The 19,992-nt window shown below is 34.9% G+C and overlaps 2 protein-coding genes across 3 annotated transcripts; one reads left to right on the forward strand and one right to left on the reverse strand.

Moving 5' to 3' along the window:
* The first annotated feature begins 1,817 nt into the window (after positions 1-1,817).
* Positions 1,818-5,751, forward strand: OTC (ornithine carbamoyltransferase). Its single transcript, XM_039043637.2, has 5 exons — positions 1,818-2,380; positions 2,792-3,126; positions 4,117-4,248; positions 4,342-4,617; positions 5,490-5,751. Exons 1-5 carry the CDS (start codon positions 2,170-2,172, stop codon positions 5,670-5,672), a joined length of 1,137 nt encoding a protein of 378 aa, XP_038899565.1. The 5' UTR covers positions 1,818-2,169; the 3' UTR covers positions 5,673-5,751.
* A 1,208-nt stretch (positions 5,752-6,959) lies between these two features.
* Positions 6,960-13,613, reverse strand: AUL1 (auxin-like 1 protein). Of its 2 annotated transcripts, XM_039041833.2 has the most exons (9): positions 13,424-13,613; positions 12,904-13,310; positions 8,826-12,354; positions 8,657-8,723; positions 8,437-8,534; positions 8,289-8,354; positions 8,117-8,206; positions 7,859-8,035; positions 6,960-7,325 (listed from the first exon to the last, which is right to left on the reverse strand). In XM_039041833.2, the coding sequence occupies exons 2-9, from the start codon at positions 13,251-13,253 to the stop codon at positions 7,290-7,292; spliced, it is 4,413 nt and encodes a 1,470-aa protein (XP_038897761.1). In that variant the 5' UTR covers positions 13,254-13,310; positions 13,424-13,613; the 3' UTR covers positions 6,960-7,289. The 2 variants fall into 2 exon arrangements, with proteins under 2 accessions (XP_038897761.1, XP_090174308.1); XM_090318182.1 differs by having other exon boundaries at positions 12,904-13,581.
* Between the last annotated feature and the right edge of the window lie 6,379 nt (positions 13,614-19,992).

A 19,992-nucleotide genomic window follows, 5' to 3' on the forward strand; every position in this document is an offset into this window, starting at 1 on the left:
AGCAATTTATATGTTTCACCAAAGATAGGTATCTAGAGGACATAGATGTCCAGCCTGACCCCAGTAGTGGGGTTACTTACTGAGTATTTTATACTCATTCTTTCTCATGTTGTTGTTTCAGGTAAGGGTAGAGATGCACCAGCGATGGACAAGTGAAATTCGTGATCGGGTCACTGGGACTAGTTTTTACGCTTCCATTCATGAGATTTAAAGTTCTTTTCATGTTCCACTTAACTTTTAGTTTTGATGCTTAAAACTTATTTTTAAGAATTGTTTTTCAGACTTATTTATTGTCCTTTATGATTTATGGGTACCCTACTACTGTTTTAGTATTTGAATTTAATGAAAGACTTTTGAACTTATCTTATTTAATTAGCATTTATTTCGCCATAACCGAGTGCCGTTTTGAGTTCCATGCATGCATGTATTTAGTAACGGTCTAACTTAAGTCCTAGGGGGTCGGGTCGTTACACATATTGATTCAAAATATACTATGGAATATATTGCATACATGCAAATATGTAACATACTATATATACATCTGAATATATTAAACACAAAAAGTGTAACGACATATCTAAAAACTATTACAAAATGTATACTATATACCCATCGAATTTCTCTTAGTCATTGAATTAATTAAATTGATTGTAATCTCAACTAATTTAGAATCTATAATAAAGGCATTCTTTTTTTAAAAAAATAGTCAAAATATTATCACTCTAATTTAATATATTTGGTCGTAATCTCTCTCCAACATCAAGTAAACTTCAAAATATGGACATTTTTTTTAATAAATAGGCATGGACCTCGAAAAGGTTATGTTGGTTCTAATTTGCATGTAAATCCTACATATGTAAAAATCTAAAAATTTGGAAATTTATGAAAATAAGTTTTGTATATGATATGAATTTCTAAATCCCCATTATGAAACCCCTAAATATAACAATGGGCCTAATAGCTAAAGAATGCACACTCATTCACACACTCAATATTGAGGGTTGACCAAGGTAGATCCAAAATCCACGAGCAAACTCAAGTTCATGAGATATCGAAAAGAGGCAAAGATGATGCACATCCCAAAAGAAAAATGTCATTGTCTCGAAATTTATGCATACTAACCAAGCTGATGAGCATTGATCAAACCTGATAACCTTTAAATAAGGCTTAAAAGAAGATGAGTTGTATACCACAATTGGTGAATGATTATTATTGATGATAGGTTTAGAGCAAGGCATGAAATTTAAAACCCCGAGTTTCATAAATAAGGAAACAAATAAAGAAAGAAAATAATTCATCAATGTCTACTATATAGGAGAAGATACCAAAATGAAATAAATGTAAAATAACATTCTATCAAAACCAAATCTTACATCATGATGACTACAATTCACTCATGCAACTTTTTAAAAATCGTTGGTACTAAATACAAGGTTATTTTTTTTTTTATTAGAGAAAGATTAGAGATATTTATAGGCATAAACTCAATATTTTGAATTTCAATCATTAAACTTCTTTTTTGACTAAGGTGAGAAAGAGATTCGAACCATAATTTTTTTTATCAACATATGTAAATTATATGTTAATTGAATTAAGATAAAACTATTGACCTCTAAATCGCTAACATATTCATATGTTAATTAAGGTAGATTGATTTTAACTTGTTCATTATGTTTTTTTAGTAAGGAATCGGGAGAATCGAATTATGAATCTCAATTGAACTATGCTCAATTTGACTCATTATATTAGTTTGTAGTATCTTTTTAAAATAACATTACTATTATTAGATATATTTGATGTAAACATCCGCTGTACTCACTTTTTCATTTTTTCTTGGGACCAAATCATCCACTATGTTTTTGTTTTTAGTTTCCTTTTATTATTTTTATTAATCATTTTGATGTAAACATCCGTTATGCTTTGTTGGTTCCGAGGCCGAAAAGCCATAAACAACAATGAAGGAATGAATTGTGAAAGGGTCATTTTATTATCAAAAGCAATATATATTCTCTATTTTATGTTCAAAATCGGTTGAATACCTTTGCCAAACTCTGAGACTGTGGGAATCAAATCAACCAAGGAGAATCGTCGCCGCCGGATTCAGATACTTAAATTGTTCGGAATATCGGAATCGGAACTTCCGATTTTCCGCCATTTCTACCTAAAGCAATGGCAGCGATTTGCTCTCACTCCACTGTTCGATCGGATAAAAACTCCTTCTCTACTCACTTCTACTCCAGTAGGTCTCTTCGACGATCGGTGAAGTTTTTCGGCGAGGTTTCAGGCTTTTCTGTCGCTTCTCCGCCGCCGTTTCCTGCTCGTTTTCCTTCAATCTCTTGTCAGACTTCTGCAACTTCCCCTCCTTCCGTCGTAGCTAAAGGTTCATGTCTATCTTTGATTAAACTTCGTTGTTTACGATATTGTTCCTATAAATTTCATTTCGACTAAGTTCTTTGCGTTTCTTGCTTATTTGACTTGGAAGTTAGGGTTTATGGACTGTGATTGATGATGAAATCTATATTGCTCGATCACTGTTCTTATTTGGTTTGTGAAGTTGAATAAGTATCCAATACATTATTAAACTTCTTCGGTGCCGATTTATCTCTGACGCTTGCATTGGCGATGTGCGAGATCGGCTCTCTCACTTGCTTGAGAACAGATTATGGTGTTTCTGACTAAAACTTTCCCCCAAGGGATGCACGTTTTTTGTAAATGCATGCAATTCTATTAATCGACGGATGTATGCCGTTAATTATGTGACGTTTTTGCTCTGTTGTATTGTTTATCACAGTGAAAGCAGAGAAGAAGGATTTCCTTCACCTCAGTGATTTTGATAAATCCACCCTCTTGAAGATCTTAGACCGTGCAATTGAAGTTAAGGCGCAACTGAAATCTGGTGATAGGACATTTCTCCCATTTAAAGGGAAGACCATGGCTATGATCTTTGCAAAACCATCCATGAGAACCAGAGTTTCCTTTGAGACTGGTTTCTTCTTGCTAGGGGGCCATGCCATATATTTAGGGCCTGACACTATCCAAATGGGAAAAAGAGAGGAAACTAGGGATATTGCTCGTGTTTTGTCTCGCTATAATGATGTTATCATGGCTCGTGTTTTTGGGCATCAGGTATCATGACCAGTTTATTTCCTTAGTTCCAAACGACAACATGTTGAGTTATGAACATGGATAATATCTGCTATGAGTGTACTTGATCAAAGCTAGTTTTCCCTTGTCAAAATTGTTGTTTTGTCACAATATTAATGAAGCAAAAATAAGGGTGATTGAGTTTTAGGGCCTATTAGTGGTGGTTTGTGAGAAGGTTTTTCTAGCTAAGTATGACTTAATGATGTTTCTTTTATTACCTTATGTGTTCTGTAATTAAACTGTTAATTGAGTTTCTAAATGAAAAATCATTTTGGAACACAGGTAACAATTGCTTAAGTCTTCCTTGTGACAGGCCCTTACTAGTTATTATTTCATATTTTATTTGACGCAGCGATTAAAGGAATTTAAGTTTGCTTGAGATTTCTCTTTTGATAGATAGATATGTAGAATTATTCATCTATGATTTAATGAAGTTCATGTCTCTATTGGGATGAAGTCACTCATTTTATGATGTTGACTGGATTGTGGGACATTAAGGTGGGAATCTTGGCCTGTTAGTGAATACTGACATTTAGCCGCAAGACTGCTATGATGCATATCTATTCAGGTAGGCGTAGAACTAGTTAGATATTGTTTTGTCACCAAATAATTTTACTGTTAGAAAAGCTTATTTGATGGGCAAGGCACTAATTCTTCGATTATCTAGCTGGTGGCCAATTCCAATTTGATGGTGGTAAAATACTGATTACAGCTGAAGAGGCTTCCACCATGGAAAGGTGTCTGAGGCGGAAATAATCTTATTACTTATATGGTTCTTTTCTCGTTGATGGGTTTTTATTTAGGGAAAATCAAGAGCAAAAAGCGTCAAGTTTCAACAAGTGGAATATCCGCAGAGTTGCCATACATTAGTGGGCCGTGATTTCTTCTGTTTCATTAATCCATTGTGTGTTATTAGTAGTCTAATAGTTCAGATGCCTCTCTACTGGTCTTCATACTACCATTTTGTTGCAGGATATTCTTGATTTAGCTAAATATTCCACCGTGCCTGTAATAAACGGCCTGACGGATTACAACCATCCTTGTCAAGTAATGGCTGATGCACTCACTATGATTGAGCATATTGGCAAGTTAGAAGGAACTAAGGTTTGGCTTTACCTCTGTGTTTCGTTATAGTAGATATAAAATATACGATTATATTTGTTCTAATGAATTGAGCGGCTGATAATGAAAATTTAGGTTGTGTATGTTGGAGATGGAAATAACATGGTGCACTCATGGTTGTTGTTGGCATCAGTTGTACCCCTCCACTTCGTTTGCGCCTGTCCTAAAGGTTTTGAGCCAGATAAGATTACAGTTGAAAAGGCCCGGCAAGCTGGAGTCAGCAAGATTGAGATTACCCATGATCCCAAGGAAGCAGTGAAAGGCGCTGATGTTGTGTACTCAGATGTTTGGGCCAGCATGGGACAAAAAGAGGAGGCTGAATATCGCCGTCAAGTGTTTCAAGGCTTCCAGGTACTTGTTGGAGCATTTTCTTTCTAATGAATGCACTTCAAGCTAAATAACTTTGTCAATGAAGATATCATTAAAAAAAATGTTAGTAGACAGGGACATGCTCCGACTTATACTGAATTATCTGATTGTGATCTCTTATGCGATCATTTGGGATGGAAAATTCAAAAAATAGCCTCTTGTCTGCCCTTTTTCCATGCGGAATACCTCATAGCTAACGACTAGTTCACATGTTCACCTGTCCTGTTGTATCTCTGTTAGCAGTAACGTGAGTTCAGAGTAATATTCACACTAATGAAAAAGTGTAGTTGGTGCAACATGGCCTGTACCAGTTAATTTCATGAAGACAATTGTGGGTCTGGAAGAAATTTTTCACTTTTTCTAGCCAAGTGAAACGCAATCTCATTGACGAATGCAGAAGTGATCACCAAAGAAAAAGCTACTTGAGTTCAGCTTAATTTATAGGCTAAATACAGTTTCATATCTGAATTTTGTTGCACAATTAACTCTCTGGTCAAATGTATGCCCTACCCAACCAACCAAACTCAAACCTTCCCCATCAAACACCCCAATAGAGAATTACTCCAGCTTGTCCACTCTCTACATTTTTGGGTGGTGTGCACTGTCGACTCCTTGGGACCATATACAGAACAGTCATTTGACACAAATATTGGAGAGCACTGCTCGTACTTTGATTCTTCCATTTTATTTTTTGATATTTTGGATGCATATGGTATATAACCACGACCTTACTTGAACAGAATCTAATCTGTTTTATAGAGTGTACAAGCGTGTCCTCTAATTTTAAAGATGCATATGGTATATAACCACTTAACAGAGCTGGAATGACATTATTATTTGCGTTATTGTTGTAGGTTAACGAAGAGCTGATGAACTTAGCAGGTTCAAAGGCTTATTTCATGCATTGCCTGCCAGCAGAGAGAGGGGTAGAGGTGACAGATGGTGTAATTGAGGCTCCCAACTCCATTGTTTTTCCTCAAGCAGAGAATCGAATGCACGCACAGAATGCTATAATGCTTCATGTTCTTGGCTTATGATTGTGTCAGCATCTAATAATGGAATATGCCAATTCATATTTCAATAATAGTAATGCCAAAGTTGGCCTGTGATTCTGTACCTTTTCGTATTGTTTCTTCTGTTTCGTGCACACAACCTAAACCCACTTTTTGCAGTACACTCAACTTTTGCAGTTAGAATTTGTCACGAGCCTCCAGCTCCTGTCGGCATTTCTTGTCTTGTCGAAACGTTAATGACCTAAGCAATTGGTTTCTTCACAGTTCACATGCACCGTGTAGAGTAAATCATCAGTTCAATCGTGCGTCTATTTAATCAATAATCATGCGATGACGTAATATGGCTTGCTATTCCAAATTGAAAATTGGTTAGACGTATGATCGTATTCGCATGTGGGGTTTTGATATCTCTATTGCATGTGCACTCGTGAAATTCAGCTTCTCACAATCCCAGGAGAAGGATGGCTTAACCATACGGGTCAGAGTCGCCGTCTTAGTCTAAGCGCTCAATCGCCTTAGTTGAGTTACAAACCATTTATTATTTGAGTGTGTCCTTTTAGTCGAACCATTTGGGACATCCTTTTGTGGGGTGACATTTTCATAAGATCACTCATTAGATACAAAGTTCAAGTGGATTTTTGTGCTCGTAATCCTTTTAGGTGTAAGGTTTAGAGAGTCAACCATTGTGTTTGTATCTATCATATTTGGTACGGACATAATTTTTGTGTCTATAAAGCTACATTGCATTCTCCCTAAATGGTTAGTTAAGTTAGACAATCTAAAGTATTTTTTTGTTGTTCTAAATTGCTTGAGGCTATTTAGACTCTTGAGAGTTAAATTTTGGACATTTTTTTCTTGAGTCGTGTGTTTGGTTAAATTATTCTGGTTCTTTTCTTAGTTCCTTTAGTTATATTTTGTATACATCTTTACCTTAGGCTTTGAGATTGACGTTTGAAAAAAATAATCAATAATTCTTTGTTATTTATTTCAATATTTTATCCATCTTGTTTATATATTATATAATGGTAATGTGACATTATTCAACTGTCAGAAGTTCAGTGTTTTATATGATAATGTCAACATTTTGTTGTGCTAATTGGTAGGCAACTTGAATATTGTTTATTGGCCAAAGCATTCTTTTGTTATATCTTTAAGAAAAAGAGATCAAACCTTAAAAACCAAGAGGACAATATTCAGAAAACATTTCTTTTTAGGTCTAAATTCTAAATTATGATTTTGAAAAAAGGAAAAAAATTATTGAATTAAATAAGTGAATAAACTACAAATTTGATTTTTATAGTTTGAAAAAAGTTAGAATTTAATCTCTAAATTAATAACTAATATTTAATTCCCATAGTTTGATAAAATCCTCAATTTATCAAACTATGGGTTAAATTCTTCCGTTCAAAATTATAGAACTTAATTCTAACTTTCTCCCAACTATAGTGCGCAAATTTAACCCTAATATGATGTGACTTAAGAAATGGCGCCCTTTTTTCTGACCAAACGGTCTCTTAGAGATACAGTAGATCGAAAGAATTGTGTTAGCATTTCCCATCGTAACTGCCTTCAACCAATACGCTATGGTTAGTAGCCATCGCAATGCTAATGTAATAAAAAGGAAATTTAGGGAGTGTGCTACTATCGTTCCTCCACGTTGAACCTGTTCCATGCAGCCTGTTCACAACAGATTTCGATTTCGTCAAAACTTGGACAACTTAATTCATTTGGTCCAAAAATAAACTTCAGTTGAACTCAAAAAAAGAAATTGTAATTGTTAAACCAAATACAATAATACATAATTCCAACAGAACCTGACATGTTATATACGAGATCATATAGATGTCCCTTCTTATGAATTCATTTTGAGATCTAATATGATCTAAAATCACTTCAAATCTACTTACAACAAACAGACCATAAGTTACTAAATATTTTGGACAATAAACGACCTTACTTGAACAAGATCTATTCTATAGATTGTAGAACCGTGTCCTTGAATTTTAAAGATGAGAGCAAGCAGAACTCACTCCTAAAAAGGCCAGTTAAGATTTAAGTTGGAAGGGTTTTTGCGCACGAAGGTGACAATTAGTAACACCACCTTGTGACAATTATATAGTTCATGAATTTTTTACCAAGTTCCTAATTAAAAAATTAACATAACCTAAATACAAGCATAGATTCATTAATGTAGTACATTTAGTACATACCTTCAAAAGATCAAAAACTTTCTCGCATATGTACTTTTGTTGAATGGTTGCACCACGTTGTTGCAGTTTGTCAGGATGAACGGAAAGAGTGGCTCTACGATAAGCTTTCTTGACAGCAGCAGCTGTGATGATATCTGTTAGAGGGACTGCCTGCCACCCACTGTCGGGCCCGAGGATCTGTCGATGTAATTAACAGTTAGGTTCTGATTATAATATCCAAATCAGACAACAATAATAAGGCACAAAATGGTAGCTTACATATTGAAGAGTTGAAAGCAATGCACGCAGATTTCCCTCCTTCCCACTTGACCAACGTTTAACTTCAGCATCTAAAGATTCTGCTAGTCTCTGTTACAGACAAAATTTGGAACTGTCAGACGAACTATCTAATAAAAAGCTAAACTTCCAAACTGTTGAGACGTGCAATTACATTTCTCTCTTCCTGTTCTTTCTGTGCGAGTATATCACGAATATTCTTCTCTGCTAGAGCTTTTGCCTGAAATGGAACGGGAAAATAGAATGAAATGTGGTTTCTGCAGTCAAAATTTTGGATAGAACACAATTTGAACAGGACTCACCACACGCTCGACTGTTCGTTGATGCCTCTCCAACCTGGCTTTACATCTCTGAGCTGATTCCCCAGAAGATCCCACCTCTCTCTCTGAAGAGTCGGGACCTTTATCAAGTGACAAATTGTTCAGAAACCATAGATGAAACAGTTATAAGAACAAGTTTTTATACTTGTAATAGTGAAAATTTTAAGCAGCTTTGTTAAAAAGTACTTGGTGCATAACTCACCTCCAAGGTTAAATGAATTCGCATGCCTGAAATTGTTGGAAGAACATGGGCCTTTTGGCTGTGAGTCCTGGAAATAAGTGCTTTTCAACGTTAATCACTACATTGTGCTCCCCTTCAACTGTTTCAAGGACAATATAAAAAGAGCAGAGTAAAAAATAAAAGTACTCACACTAAATGAAAAACTCTTCTTTATTTTGCTCTCTCCAGTAGCACCATGTAATTTTTCAGCAACAATCTTGTCAGCCAGATTTCTTGCCTCAGAAATAGCCTTCTCAGACATAGCTTTTTCTAATGCACGCTCTCTTGCCTCAGAAGTAGCCATTTCTACGGCAGCACGTTGAGCTTTTAATTTGGCTTCTTTTGAAACCTTCTCGACAGAAGGCTTATGGTTGGCCTCTATGGAAACCTTCCCTGAGCGTTCACGTGCCTCAGGCATTACTCTTCGACGAGTGTCAGCAGAAGCTCTCCCAGCAGCAGCCCTCTCTCGGGCTTCTACAAATGCCCTTTCACGAGCCTCACGAATAGCTCTTTCTACAGCTAATCTCTCTCTCTCTCTCTCCTTTTCTTTCGCTTCATCAATTTTTTTCTGTCGTTCCTTTATCACTTCAGCTTCTTTCTCAAATTTCTCATGGAATACCTTCTCCTCCTCCATTAAATGGGTCGCTTGATGATTCTCAGTTTCTAATATACTTTGATTCATCAAATTCTCAACTAACTCCTCTACTACCTCTTTAGCTTGAGACAAATCATGAGCTGCTGTCTCACTGTTGAATTTGGACTCAACCTCTGCTTCTCTCCTCCGTAGGTCAGCATTACATTCAATTTCACCCAGTGTTGGGGTTTGATGATCCTCATTATCTGTAACCGTTTGGCTAGTACTAACTTCCTGTTGTATATCAGCTAAATTTTCTTTTCTTCCAGAACTACCAGGCGAATTAACTTTTTCCAAATGTTCCAAATGAGCTGCATATTCCATCTCTTCGTCAGAGGAATCACTAGCTTCCATTTCATCCTCTGTCACATGATAACTCTCCTCACTTTCTCTTGAACTTTGACTTGTTTTGATCATATGAATTATTTCCGAGTCTATTTCAATCGTGCCAGATTGGCTACCCACTCTATTATTGTTCTCATCAGATTCCAACTGCATTTCCTTTTTCAATACATAATCAGTTTCACTTTCTTCTACTTTGATGGTTGCTTGATAGTTTTCCATACTTGCTTCAGTAATTATGCTCGTGACAGTTTCCTCCATTACTTCTTCACTGATTTTCTTGTCATCTTCTGATGTACTAGGCCCATTGCCTGCTTCAATATTATTTACAGTCCGGAATGTCTCTTCTTCATTTGAATTGTCGTCATCATTTTCTTTGTTTGTTGAGAATTCAATTTCCTTTATATTCCTCTCCATACCTCTAAATTCAGGAGCCAAATCTTCTGCATTTCCCAAACTGCAAAAGATTGAGGACTTGTTCGCAGGTGTATCATGTTGTTTCTGCTCCAATTTCATATCAATCGCACCAAAATCTATCCCATTTTCGATGAAAATAGGGCTTGTGTATGACTCTTCCATTTTGATTCTAAATTCTCGACATTTAAGCATATCCTTGGCCATGGAAGACAATTCGAAAGGCAATCTGTCCTCCAAGTCACCCTCTGTAATTGTCCCAGATTCATTACTTACAACTCCAAAGGAAATCTTTGCTATATCTGTTGAATTATCAGTGTCCTGATATACAAGTTGGTCAGTAATCACTTCCACTCCTTCCATACTTTCTACAAAATCACTAGCTTTTTGGTCTTCAGAGAGCTTGTCAAATTCACCCTGCTTACAATAACCATCTTGTAATTCAATTTTACTCTCGGTATTCAGATTGTCTAACGTTGCTTTTACAATGCTCTCCTGTACTGAACATTCACCAATGTTTATTCGTCTAAGAACATCTTGTCCAATCTCATGATTATACAAATGAAAGGAAAGCCCTTCAATCATCTCATCATCCTGTTTGTTTTCTTGAAGGTTGCTTAGTTTCAACTCGTCAGTTTCTTTCATGTCATGAGCATCTTTTCCATCATGGAAGTCATCAATCCTATTTATATTTCTTTCCTCTTTGTTAGATTTGTCTAACATCTTTTTAACATTATTTTCAATTTGGACAGTATTTGTTTTCATCTCCTTTTCTTCTTGTTGGCAGATATGTCTTACTTCTTCCACCCCCAATTGATGAGCGTTAACCTGGGTCTCCATATCGTTCTTTTCCTCCATCTCCCTGATTACAAACTCCTCGTGCTCTTTTGTTACTTTATGTTCTTCCAGCAATTCCACACATTTTTCATGTTCCATTGATGCCTCAGCTTTCATGTTAGTTTCTAGCTGATCTTGATTTTGGCCATAGTTCATTTTATCTTTTTCCTGCTCAACGACACCTAGAACTGACTTTAATTTGCTCATTAGAATATCTTTGACTACACTTAAGTTTATGCCACTTTCCTCGGGTCTAGCCTCTTTGACCCCTACCAAGCTATCACCATACTCTCCCGGATTCTCAAATGTTTTCTTTAATTCATTGTTTCCTTGCCATTCATATCCATCTCCATTGTCTTCCTTGACAGGTTCCATTTCTTCTGGCTCGTCTTCACCAAAAGACCTAGGTTCATAAAATTGTTCTTTTACATCTAATTCTTCTCCTTCTTCCTCCCGACAATCAACTTCTGTCATCTTAAATTCCATATAATTTGTTCCCGAGGCATTTAAATTTTCCCTTACTGCACTTTGAGTGATAGGACATTCTGTACATGAATTCTGTCCCCTGATTTCAGCAACTGCTTGCGCCAAAGTATCCACTTTTCCACAAGTTCCCCCAGCCACCTTCTCTTGGCACGTGCCTGAATTGTTTGAAGCTTTTACTTCCCTTCTCTCTTCAGAATTTAGGCTCCTAGAAGACCTTTTTTTCTTATGTTTTTGAAGTCCGGCAGTTTTCCTTCTTTCCATTGACTCCTTAGCAAATTTAATACTTTCCTGCGCAGCATCAATTGCTTTTCTCAAAGCTGCAACCGAGGCAGCAGCAACTGGATTCACCTCAACATCCTCACCAAAATATGGTGGTGAAGAACCATCGCAAGGATCTTCAGAATGTCCAAAAGCTTCAGACTTCAAACCAGTTTTCCTCCCTGAAAATCCCTCACTTATACCAAATTTAGGCAGAAAATTATATTTTGGTGGAGTGTCAGGGTTCTGTACCCCTTGATCCACCTCATACCCATTGAATAACTTATCAGCTGAATCTGATCTAAACCAGCCAGTTCTGGTTTGAGAATTGGTTGGATTACTTGATTTAAAAGCCTGTTCACTATCACCAGAAATTGGAAGCTCAGGCCTATCTGCCACTTCAGTACTCCCAATGCTTTCTGGGCGAATACTATTCAATTTTTCAGACGTTGGCATACCAGTTCCAGACAACTGCACAGGAGAGTGTTCGTCAATTAAACATGAAAAACCTGGAATGGCATGGGGAAGAGCTACATGAGCTGTCTCCGTAGCATAACTTTTGTTTCCTTGGTTGATCTTTTGATAGGAAACGCTGAATTTCTCCATTCTATCAAGTGGTTGAGATGATGCTTCACGGGTGGAAAAGTTACTCCCCTTTTCATACTGAGAAGAACTTTCAGCTGCCGTGGATCCTCTTCCAGCTGAGATCCTACGATATAGCAACAATGTAGAAAGTTCACTAATACAAATAAAACCACCATGTTCATTGTTCCTTAATGGTTTGTTTCCTCTTGTCCTTGGAAGTGAGAGCAACATAAAGAGGTGGTATCAAAACCACCAAACAAAAATTGGGAACAAAGGGAAAAAAAAAAAACAATTCCAAACAAAGAAACCACCACCGGAACGTGAAGATGAAATTGACAGCACTCACACCTTTATCTCGATGTTTTATTATCACCGTGACAAGAACTCCAAATCAATTCACTCGAACTTTTTACACCAAATACAGTCTGATCCAACAAACCTCTGTTTTAATTCTCTATTTGCACGATATAGCCTAACTATATCTCATTAAATCTCCCTCTCTACCTACTCCCTCAACAAAACGGGGGAATGAATTGTTTGGTGAAAAGAAACTATTCCGGAAATTAAATGAATGAATAGAAGGAGAAACAGGTTATTCAATGGAAAGCGTTCCGCTAAAGATTAAGTTCCTCATTTTCAAAATAGCTTGCATATTAAGAAAACAATAGCTTACCGAGTTTTCTGAGAGAACGAATTTGTTTTGTTTGCCTCCGCCAGAAGCTCCTCATAAGGTATGGCGAAATTTAACTCATCAAAGCCACCAAAAATCTTCGAATATTCAACCTTCGAAGTACGAACATCAACCGGAAACTTCTTATCGCTCAGTGCCGGAACATCGAGAATCGGAATCGAGGAAACTCGCGAACCGCCAAAAATCTCTCTGTAGTCCTCAACTCGAGCAGAGAAAACCGGAGCTCCGTGCTTCGACGGAGTAGCAAAGACGCCATCGTACGCCGATTTATCGTTGAAACTGCGAGCATTTGAAAATTTCTTGTAGATAGTCGACGATGCTCGATACTCCATGGAAGAAGAGGCAAGTTCAAGGTTCGATGAGATGATTTTCCTACCTCCGGTCCTTCTCTGCAGCAGAGTTTACAGAGTCAAAGAAAAGAAAATGAAGAAAGCGAGAGAGAGAAGTTGCCAAGAAAGTGGTGGAAAATGAAATGCAGTCTGACGGTGAAGAGGCCACGTACTTGCTGACTAAACAACGGAAGCGGTTGAGTCACCGGTGGTAGCCGGAATAGTGCCGTTGAAGGAGGCCGACGACGGAGAAAAGCCGGAGCTACAAACCGTCATAAGTGGAATTTAATTGGTTTTTCTACTGTCATTATTCACCGTGGATGTTTGTTCCTGTCGAACGTGTAGCAAATCACGCATATCGATACACACAGTGGCAGGATTGTAATTATTATCATCACTTTCGAACCTTTTGGGAAAAGTGACAATTTTACTGTTCTTACTACCAACTCATCCATAGCTGTCAAAATTTCACCCAACGACGTCGTATTGCAAATTAGGTTTTGTGTCTATTTTTCTTTAGTTACAACTATGCATTCAAGTGCAAATTAATTAAACTGTTTATCACAATAAATATAAATTCTTTGTTTTGTTAAAAGAAAAATGGACCCTAAAATGATCTTTAAAATGTAAAATTTCGTTTTTTATTTTTATTTTTTTAAAATTAGGCTTACTTTTTTTTTTCTAATTTTTTACAATGATTTGTATCTTTATGAAGTACAATTGTTAAATTTTTAGCCAAACTCCAAAAACAAAAACAATATTTTAAAAGCTATTTTTTTTAGTTTTCAAATTTTAGTTTGGTTTTTTAAACTATTAGTAAAAAGTAGATAACAAATAGAAAAATTTAGAGGTGAAAGTGGTATTTATAAGTTTAATTAAAAAAAAAACGATTACCAAATTGAGCCTTACCAATTTAATCTGTTAAGGTAACATGTCTAATCAAAATTTACTTATATCAAAGTGTACTATGTCTTAATTTTTAATTCTCAATATATTTAGTCAGCAAACAATATATTGGTCTACATAGGTAAGAATTATTAAATATTAATAATTTTTTTTATCATAATAATTAAATTGTTATAAATTTTAAAGTTGAATAACAAATTTAAAAATATTGTTAAGATTTAATAATATTTTTACCATAGTGATTAACTTGTTGTAAATTTTAAAGTGCAACATTAAATTACTATATTGAAATGATTGGAACTAAATTATTAATTTATGGAGAGTATTTTTTACCTATAATTGTAAAATTTAGACAGTAAATATATTCATGTGTAGATTATTTTTCTGATTTATAATCAAGCGTTCTCTAAAAGATGATTGGTTAAATACATTAGATTAGAACATGTCTATTTCCTTGGAAAATTATGAAAAAGAATATGTATAGACAATAACAGTGATAGTTTCCGGACAGAAATAATATTTTGTGTTTTTTTTTTTTAAAAAAAAGGAAAGAAATCATTGCTTAAAAACTATGCATTTACATATAAAATAATTAATTTAGTGTACAAGTCGCATGTTTGAACGGATTTTGCTATTAATTTCTGTACCAGCACATGGCACAACGACAAGACATGAAAATAAATACCCAAACCATCCCACCATTTATAGCTTTTATTATTTTTGTTATTTTCAGATCAATTTATTTTTCAGTATACCGTTTTTTGGAATGGCAAACTGGTTATAAAACTTTCTTAAATAACTACAAACATCTCTAGTATCAAATTTTCAAATGATAATAATAATAATAAATTATCGAAAAGTTACTTCAGCTCATAATAATTCTTATAATTATTTTAAAGTTGAACTTCAAGCTCATAAATCATAATTTCTGTCTCTCTTTTTTGTAGGACCCGTGAGATTTTGAACCTATTGGACATTGGAACTTTCTTGTCGATTGTTTCCACCATTTCGCATAGACGCAACTTTTGGTTTTTTATGGCCACATATCTCTATATTTTGATCCTATTTGGTGGGTGGTGTCCTGGGTTGAATCATTTGATCAGCATACTGGTTCAGATACCGTTCAAGTGGCTCGATCTTCTTTGATAATTGAGGAGGTCTCCCGTTGATTAGACCCTCTGCTCAGTTCTTTCAAGGTTGACTCTGATGCGACTTTCTTGGATGGTGATGTGGGTATCAACACCATTGTTCGTGATAAGAATCGTGAAGTTATGCTTGCTATGGAGAGGCACTTTTCTATTACGAGTCCGTGGAGCTCGCTGAGGTCATTGTCATGTTTTATTGTCTTTCCAGAACTCTTAAGACTGGCACTTTCCCACTCAGGGTTGAAATTGACTCCAAAATTCTCCAGAATCTTCTAAATGAGAATACTAGATATGCCAATGAGATTCATGCTTTCATTGATGTTCTTCGAGATATCCATTTTTCGTGGCTCTATTGTTGGCTTTCTTTGGCTAAACCGTAGGAGTAATTTTATTGCTCATGATTTAGCTTCTCATGCTCGTAGTTTTTGGTATTCGACTCTATGGTTCAAAGACCACCCTTCATGGGAAGATTCTGCTTCTTTTTTATTCCCTTTGTCCGTAAGCTCTGTTTTGTAGTCAGTTGGACTAAAAAAAATGGGAAAAACACAAATAAAGACATCAACATTCTGAGATTTTGAATGAATTAAAAGGTTTACTTACATTAATTTCAATTTCAATTTGAAATTAATATTATATTATTGTTAAATCGTTGTAGACGAAGGTGATGAAGTATGTTGAGGATTGCCTTGGGTGAGATCCAAAGTCCATGGATCAACCTAAGCCCAAGGAAAATTGGGAAGCAGCACGTGAGAACGCATGTTTCAAGAGGGAAAAGTCAGAACCTCAGGTTTTGGGTCGACTAGCTGAGCCTGTAAATATATACCAATCTGAAAATAACTAAGACGCATTTTTTTGGTGCCCTGTAGCTTCGAGTGCGTAAACTACTCTAACATCATCAAAATTACATGTAACCGCAGGCGACTGTCAGAGGAATGACATTATATGTTGGGTTGTATGTCCTAAAATTCGCAATTTGTAATGTCAAACATATTCTATTATCAATAAAGATGTTATTGACTTTCATTCAATAAACTTTGTTGTTGAGTCTATAAATTGTAGTTGTAATGACTAAATCTAATAAACTAAGATCCATGACTATTACATGAATATTTGGACTTTATGTAGAGACATAAAGATGGATCGAGTTCGAGTAAATAGCCAAAAAGGTCTATAATATATGAATAAGGTTGGGTACCTTATTCTGCTAACAGTATTGTATATGACCCACTTTGTATCTAGTACAAACGATGTGATCTTGAATCATTCATGTGAAGACATGCAACTGAAGGCCTCCTATGCAAAGAGTTTGTATAAGACCAGGACCAAGAAATAAGTCAGTCTTACTTTATAACGTTGTTTACTATTTAAGACTGACTGTTTCAAATCGATGACCTAGGTAACTCAACCTTAATCCTGAGCTAACTATGAACTCCTGTTTATTCGGGATTATCCTTAGATTTTCATAGATGAGGATTGGCTCAACAACGCCGGCTCAATAAGCCTCCCATTTCAAGGGTAAGACCGGTAGATAGATAGGGATATAAGGTGCAAGACGAAATTCACTCCTACCCATCTCTAAGGGTAGTAGAGAGGTTGTTTTCTTAAGTACTGATTCCAGATCTTGAAAAAGGGGCCCTAGCCTCTCATTTGCCCTAGAGGGACTCAGTTTAGTGATTGGATCACAAACCTATTGTTCATTAGAGGATCAACAGGACTTAAAGAGCAAGATGTAATTTCGAGGGTAAAATAGCATTAAACCCAACCGTTATTACAAAGAACTAGTGAATGGTTGACTTACTGACTATGGTTAAGTCAAGTGGGCAGAAATATATCTACAGTGAGGAGAATGCAACCATCAAGCTATAGTGATGTGTCCCAGTGGTTAACGAATATTGATTAATTCAGATTAAAGAGTTTAACCAATTAATCTCAAATCGTTGGAGCTCATAATCTATAGGTCCATAAGGTCTCTCTACTAGCTCGTAAAAAATAAAACCTTTGATTAGAAAATTGAGTGAAATTGAAGTGTTCAAATTTCAAATTAGGGTTTGCAATTTGAAATGTTCAAATTCAGTTTTAAGGGTTTGGATAATTATATTCGATATAATTAACGTTGAATTTTGTTGAAATTTAATTCAAAATATTTAAATAATGATTTAAGTATTGATTACATGAATAGGATTCATGTTTGAATTAAGTGTTTTATTAATTTAATATTTGATATTAAATTATTAATTAATTAATTAATTAAAATTAAATCAACTTTCCATTTTTTAAAAATTCAATTTACAGAAATTGAATTAAGATTTAATTTATTCTTAAATTAAATTAATTTAAATTAAAAAATGAAAATATTACTGGATTTATCCCAAAATAGGATTTTGAGTGGATTACTCAACATTTCAACACCTGGGTCACTCACTAAGTGTAATTTGAAGTATCAAATTGTTGAATGTTGAGTGCTTGCATGCTAGAGCTTAATAAAAGCTTCATTTGTCTAATATTGAGGGTTGAGACAATATGAAATTTAGAGAAATTTCTGCAAAAATAAGTTTTGCACTCAAACCTCTCCAATTCCCACTTAATCCCTCTCAATTATGAGTTTTCGCCACTCAATCCAAGGTTGAGAATGGTAGAGAAGATCCTCTTTGTGGTCTACTAGAGATTTTGAGATCCAATTTCGTGGATATAGCAAGGATTAAGTAAATCTTCAAAGGTATATATGATGAAACCCTCCTTTTCTTAAAATTTATTTTTTCAGCATACTTTGTTCTCAAATTAAGTGTAACTAGAGTGCTTAATGATTTTGTTAGCATCTGCTTTATGTATATTTACTCTATCATTATAAATAGGCTCATTCCCCAGCAATGGCACAAAAAATTTGATAACGCCCAAGCATACACGTCGAATAATAATATAGTTAAAATGGCCTTGGTCGAGTATCGTTCTAAAAAAATCAGACTGATAATCTTTTAGCTATTCAAAGATCGTTCCAATTTTATTTGGGGACCGACTTGTAATGCAAATTAATTAAACTAAATTAACAAAGCAATAAAAGTGATTGAATATGAAGATTATCAACAAAGAGATGTTTTAGGGAATAAACTTTATCAGTGACATTAATAAACACAATTATTTTGACTCTTGAACCAATTAGCATAACACCTAGGTCTAGAAATCTTTTATCTGGACTGTCCTTTCAAGATCAATCTTTTCTTTTATCTAATTACTAATTTCTTGAAACTAGATAATTAAGCAAAGAATTAAGTCCCTTCATCATCATCCTCTACTATTATCCAACTACTGTAGTGTGTTCAAACAAAAGTCTAACATATATGATCTAATCTAAAGCTTACTCTTTCAAGCAAAATTCAAATCATAAAATAGTTCAAACATTGATCAAACATTCAAAAGTATTAATAACAATCATGCTAGAAAGCGTACATGCAAATTAACATTCAAGAAGCAAAGTGTTTAACAATTGAACCAAAGAATTCATCTAACCCTAAAACTATGAGAAATTCAGCCTAACATGATTCTCACAGATAGAACCATAGAAAGAATATGAAAAGATATTGAAAAGAATCCAAGATAAAAAAATTAAAAAAAAAAAAAGAGAGAGAGAGAGAGAGAAATAAAGAATTATCTAAAATTCCAATATTGTCTCCGTGATGGTATTGACCCTCTAATAGTTTACAATCGGCTTCAACACCAAGGAACCTTTATATTCTGCTTGAAACTTCCTCTCTTGGCTTCAAAAGCTCCAATTTTCATGATGAGAACTGCTAAATACCCCCTTTTATATAAGTAACCTTTTCCCAAATTGTGTAGAAATTGGATAAATAAAAGATAAAATTCATCAACATTTGACTTAATTATAGAAAGTAGATGAAAGAACCTCTAAAATATAATATTGTAGATAGATAGAGAATGAAAAATCAAAGAAGATGAGTGGTCATTTGCCTAAAACAGTCACCCAGATCAAAAGTTATGACCAAAATATGAATTGTGGGTTTTAAAGTAACGGGACAACATCACAACGCTACACGCGGCTTTCACGTCTCTTTTTGCCCTAGTTCTCCACTTTTTGTCAACTTTAATCCATTCTCTTACCTTAGGTCAAACTTTAACCTATTATAGGATTTTTTTTTTTTTTTTTTTGTGATTTTAATCTCAAAATAGCCCGTTCTGGTCCAAATACTCGATTTCCTCTAATTAAACATAATAAAGCATCAACAAACACAAATTAACAACAAAACTAAAAAAAAAAATCTAAGCCTAAAAATGCCTTCGCTTCTTATGTGCTTAGTTGAATTATACTATTAGGATCAAGTAATGACGTTATAAGGAGAGATTAATCATTTCACAGTCCAGTCTTATATAAACTCTTTGTATAGGATACCCCCACTCACATGTCTCCACATGAACGATTAGGATCAAATCGTTTGTAACATTTTACAACCACTATAACAATTACAAAGTGGGTCATATCCGTAGTGTCACTAGGATAAGGTATCCAACCTTATCCATATACTATTGATTATTCAGGTTATTACTTAAACACGATCCACTTGTATGTCAACCACATATATGTTTAAGTTACATTAAATAACCTTGGATCTTAGTTTATTGGATTGGATTAGTGCACACAAATAAAATAATATCTTATTTTATTAAATAAATAATTCATA

The sequence above is a fragment of the Benincasa hispida genome, chromosome 9 (assembly GCF_027475165.1).
Source record: "Benincasa hispida cultivar pf3 chromosome 9, pf3_genome.v1.1, whole genome shotgun sequence".
Lineage (NCBI taxonomy): Eukaryota > Viridiplantae > Streptophyta > Magnoliopsida > Cucurbitales > Cucurbitaceae > Benincasa > Benincasa hispida.

Excerpts from the sequence above, each read along its gene's own strand:
- OTC (XM_039043637.2), top strand. The coding sequence starts at position 2,170 with ATGGCAGCGATTTGCTCTCACTCCACTGTTCGATCGGATAAAAACTCC. Across the intron at positions 2,381-2,791 it reads TCCTTCCGTCGTAGCTAAAG|TGAAAGCAGAGAAGAAGGAT; the intron begins GTTCATGTCTAT and ends TGTTTATCACAG. Across the intron at positions 3,127-4,116 it reads CTCGTGTTTTTGGGCATCAG|GATATTCTTGATTTAGCTAA; the intron begins GTATCATGACCA and ends ATTTTGTTGCAG.
- AUL1 (XM_039041833.2), bottom strand. The coding sequence starts at position 13,253 with ATGGAGTATCGAGCATCGTCGACTATCTACAAGAAATTTTCAAATGCT. Across the intron at positions 8,355-8,436 it reads AACGAACAGTCGAGCGTGTG|GCAAAAGCTCTAGCAGAGAA; the intron begins GTGAGTCCTGTT and ends GTTCCATTTCAG. Across the intron at positions 7,326-7,858 it reads AAGTTTTTGATCTTTTGAAG|GCTGCATGGAACAGGTTCAA; the intron begins GTATGTACTAAA and ends TGTTGTGAACAG.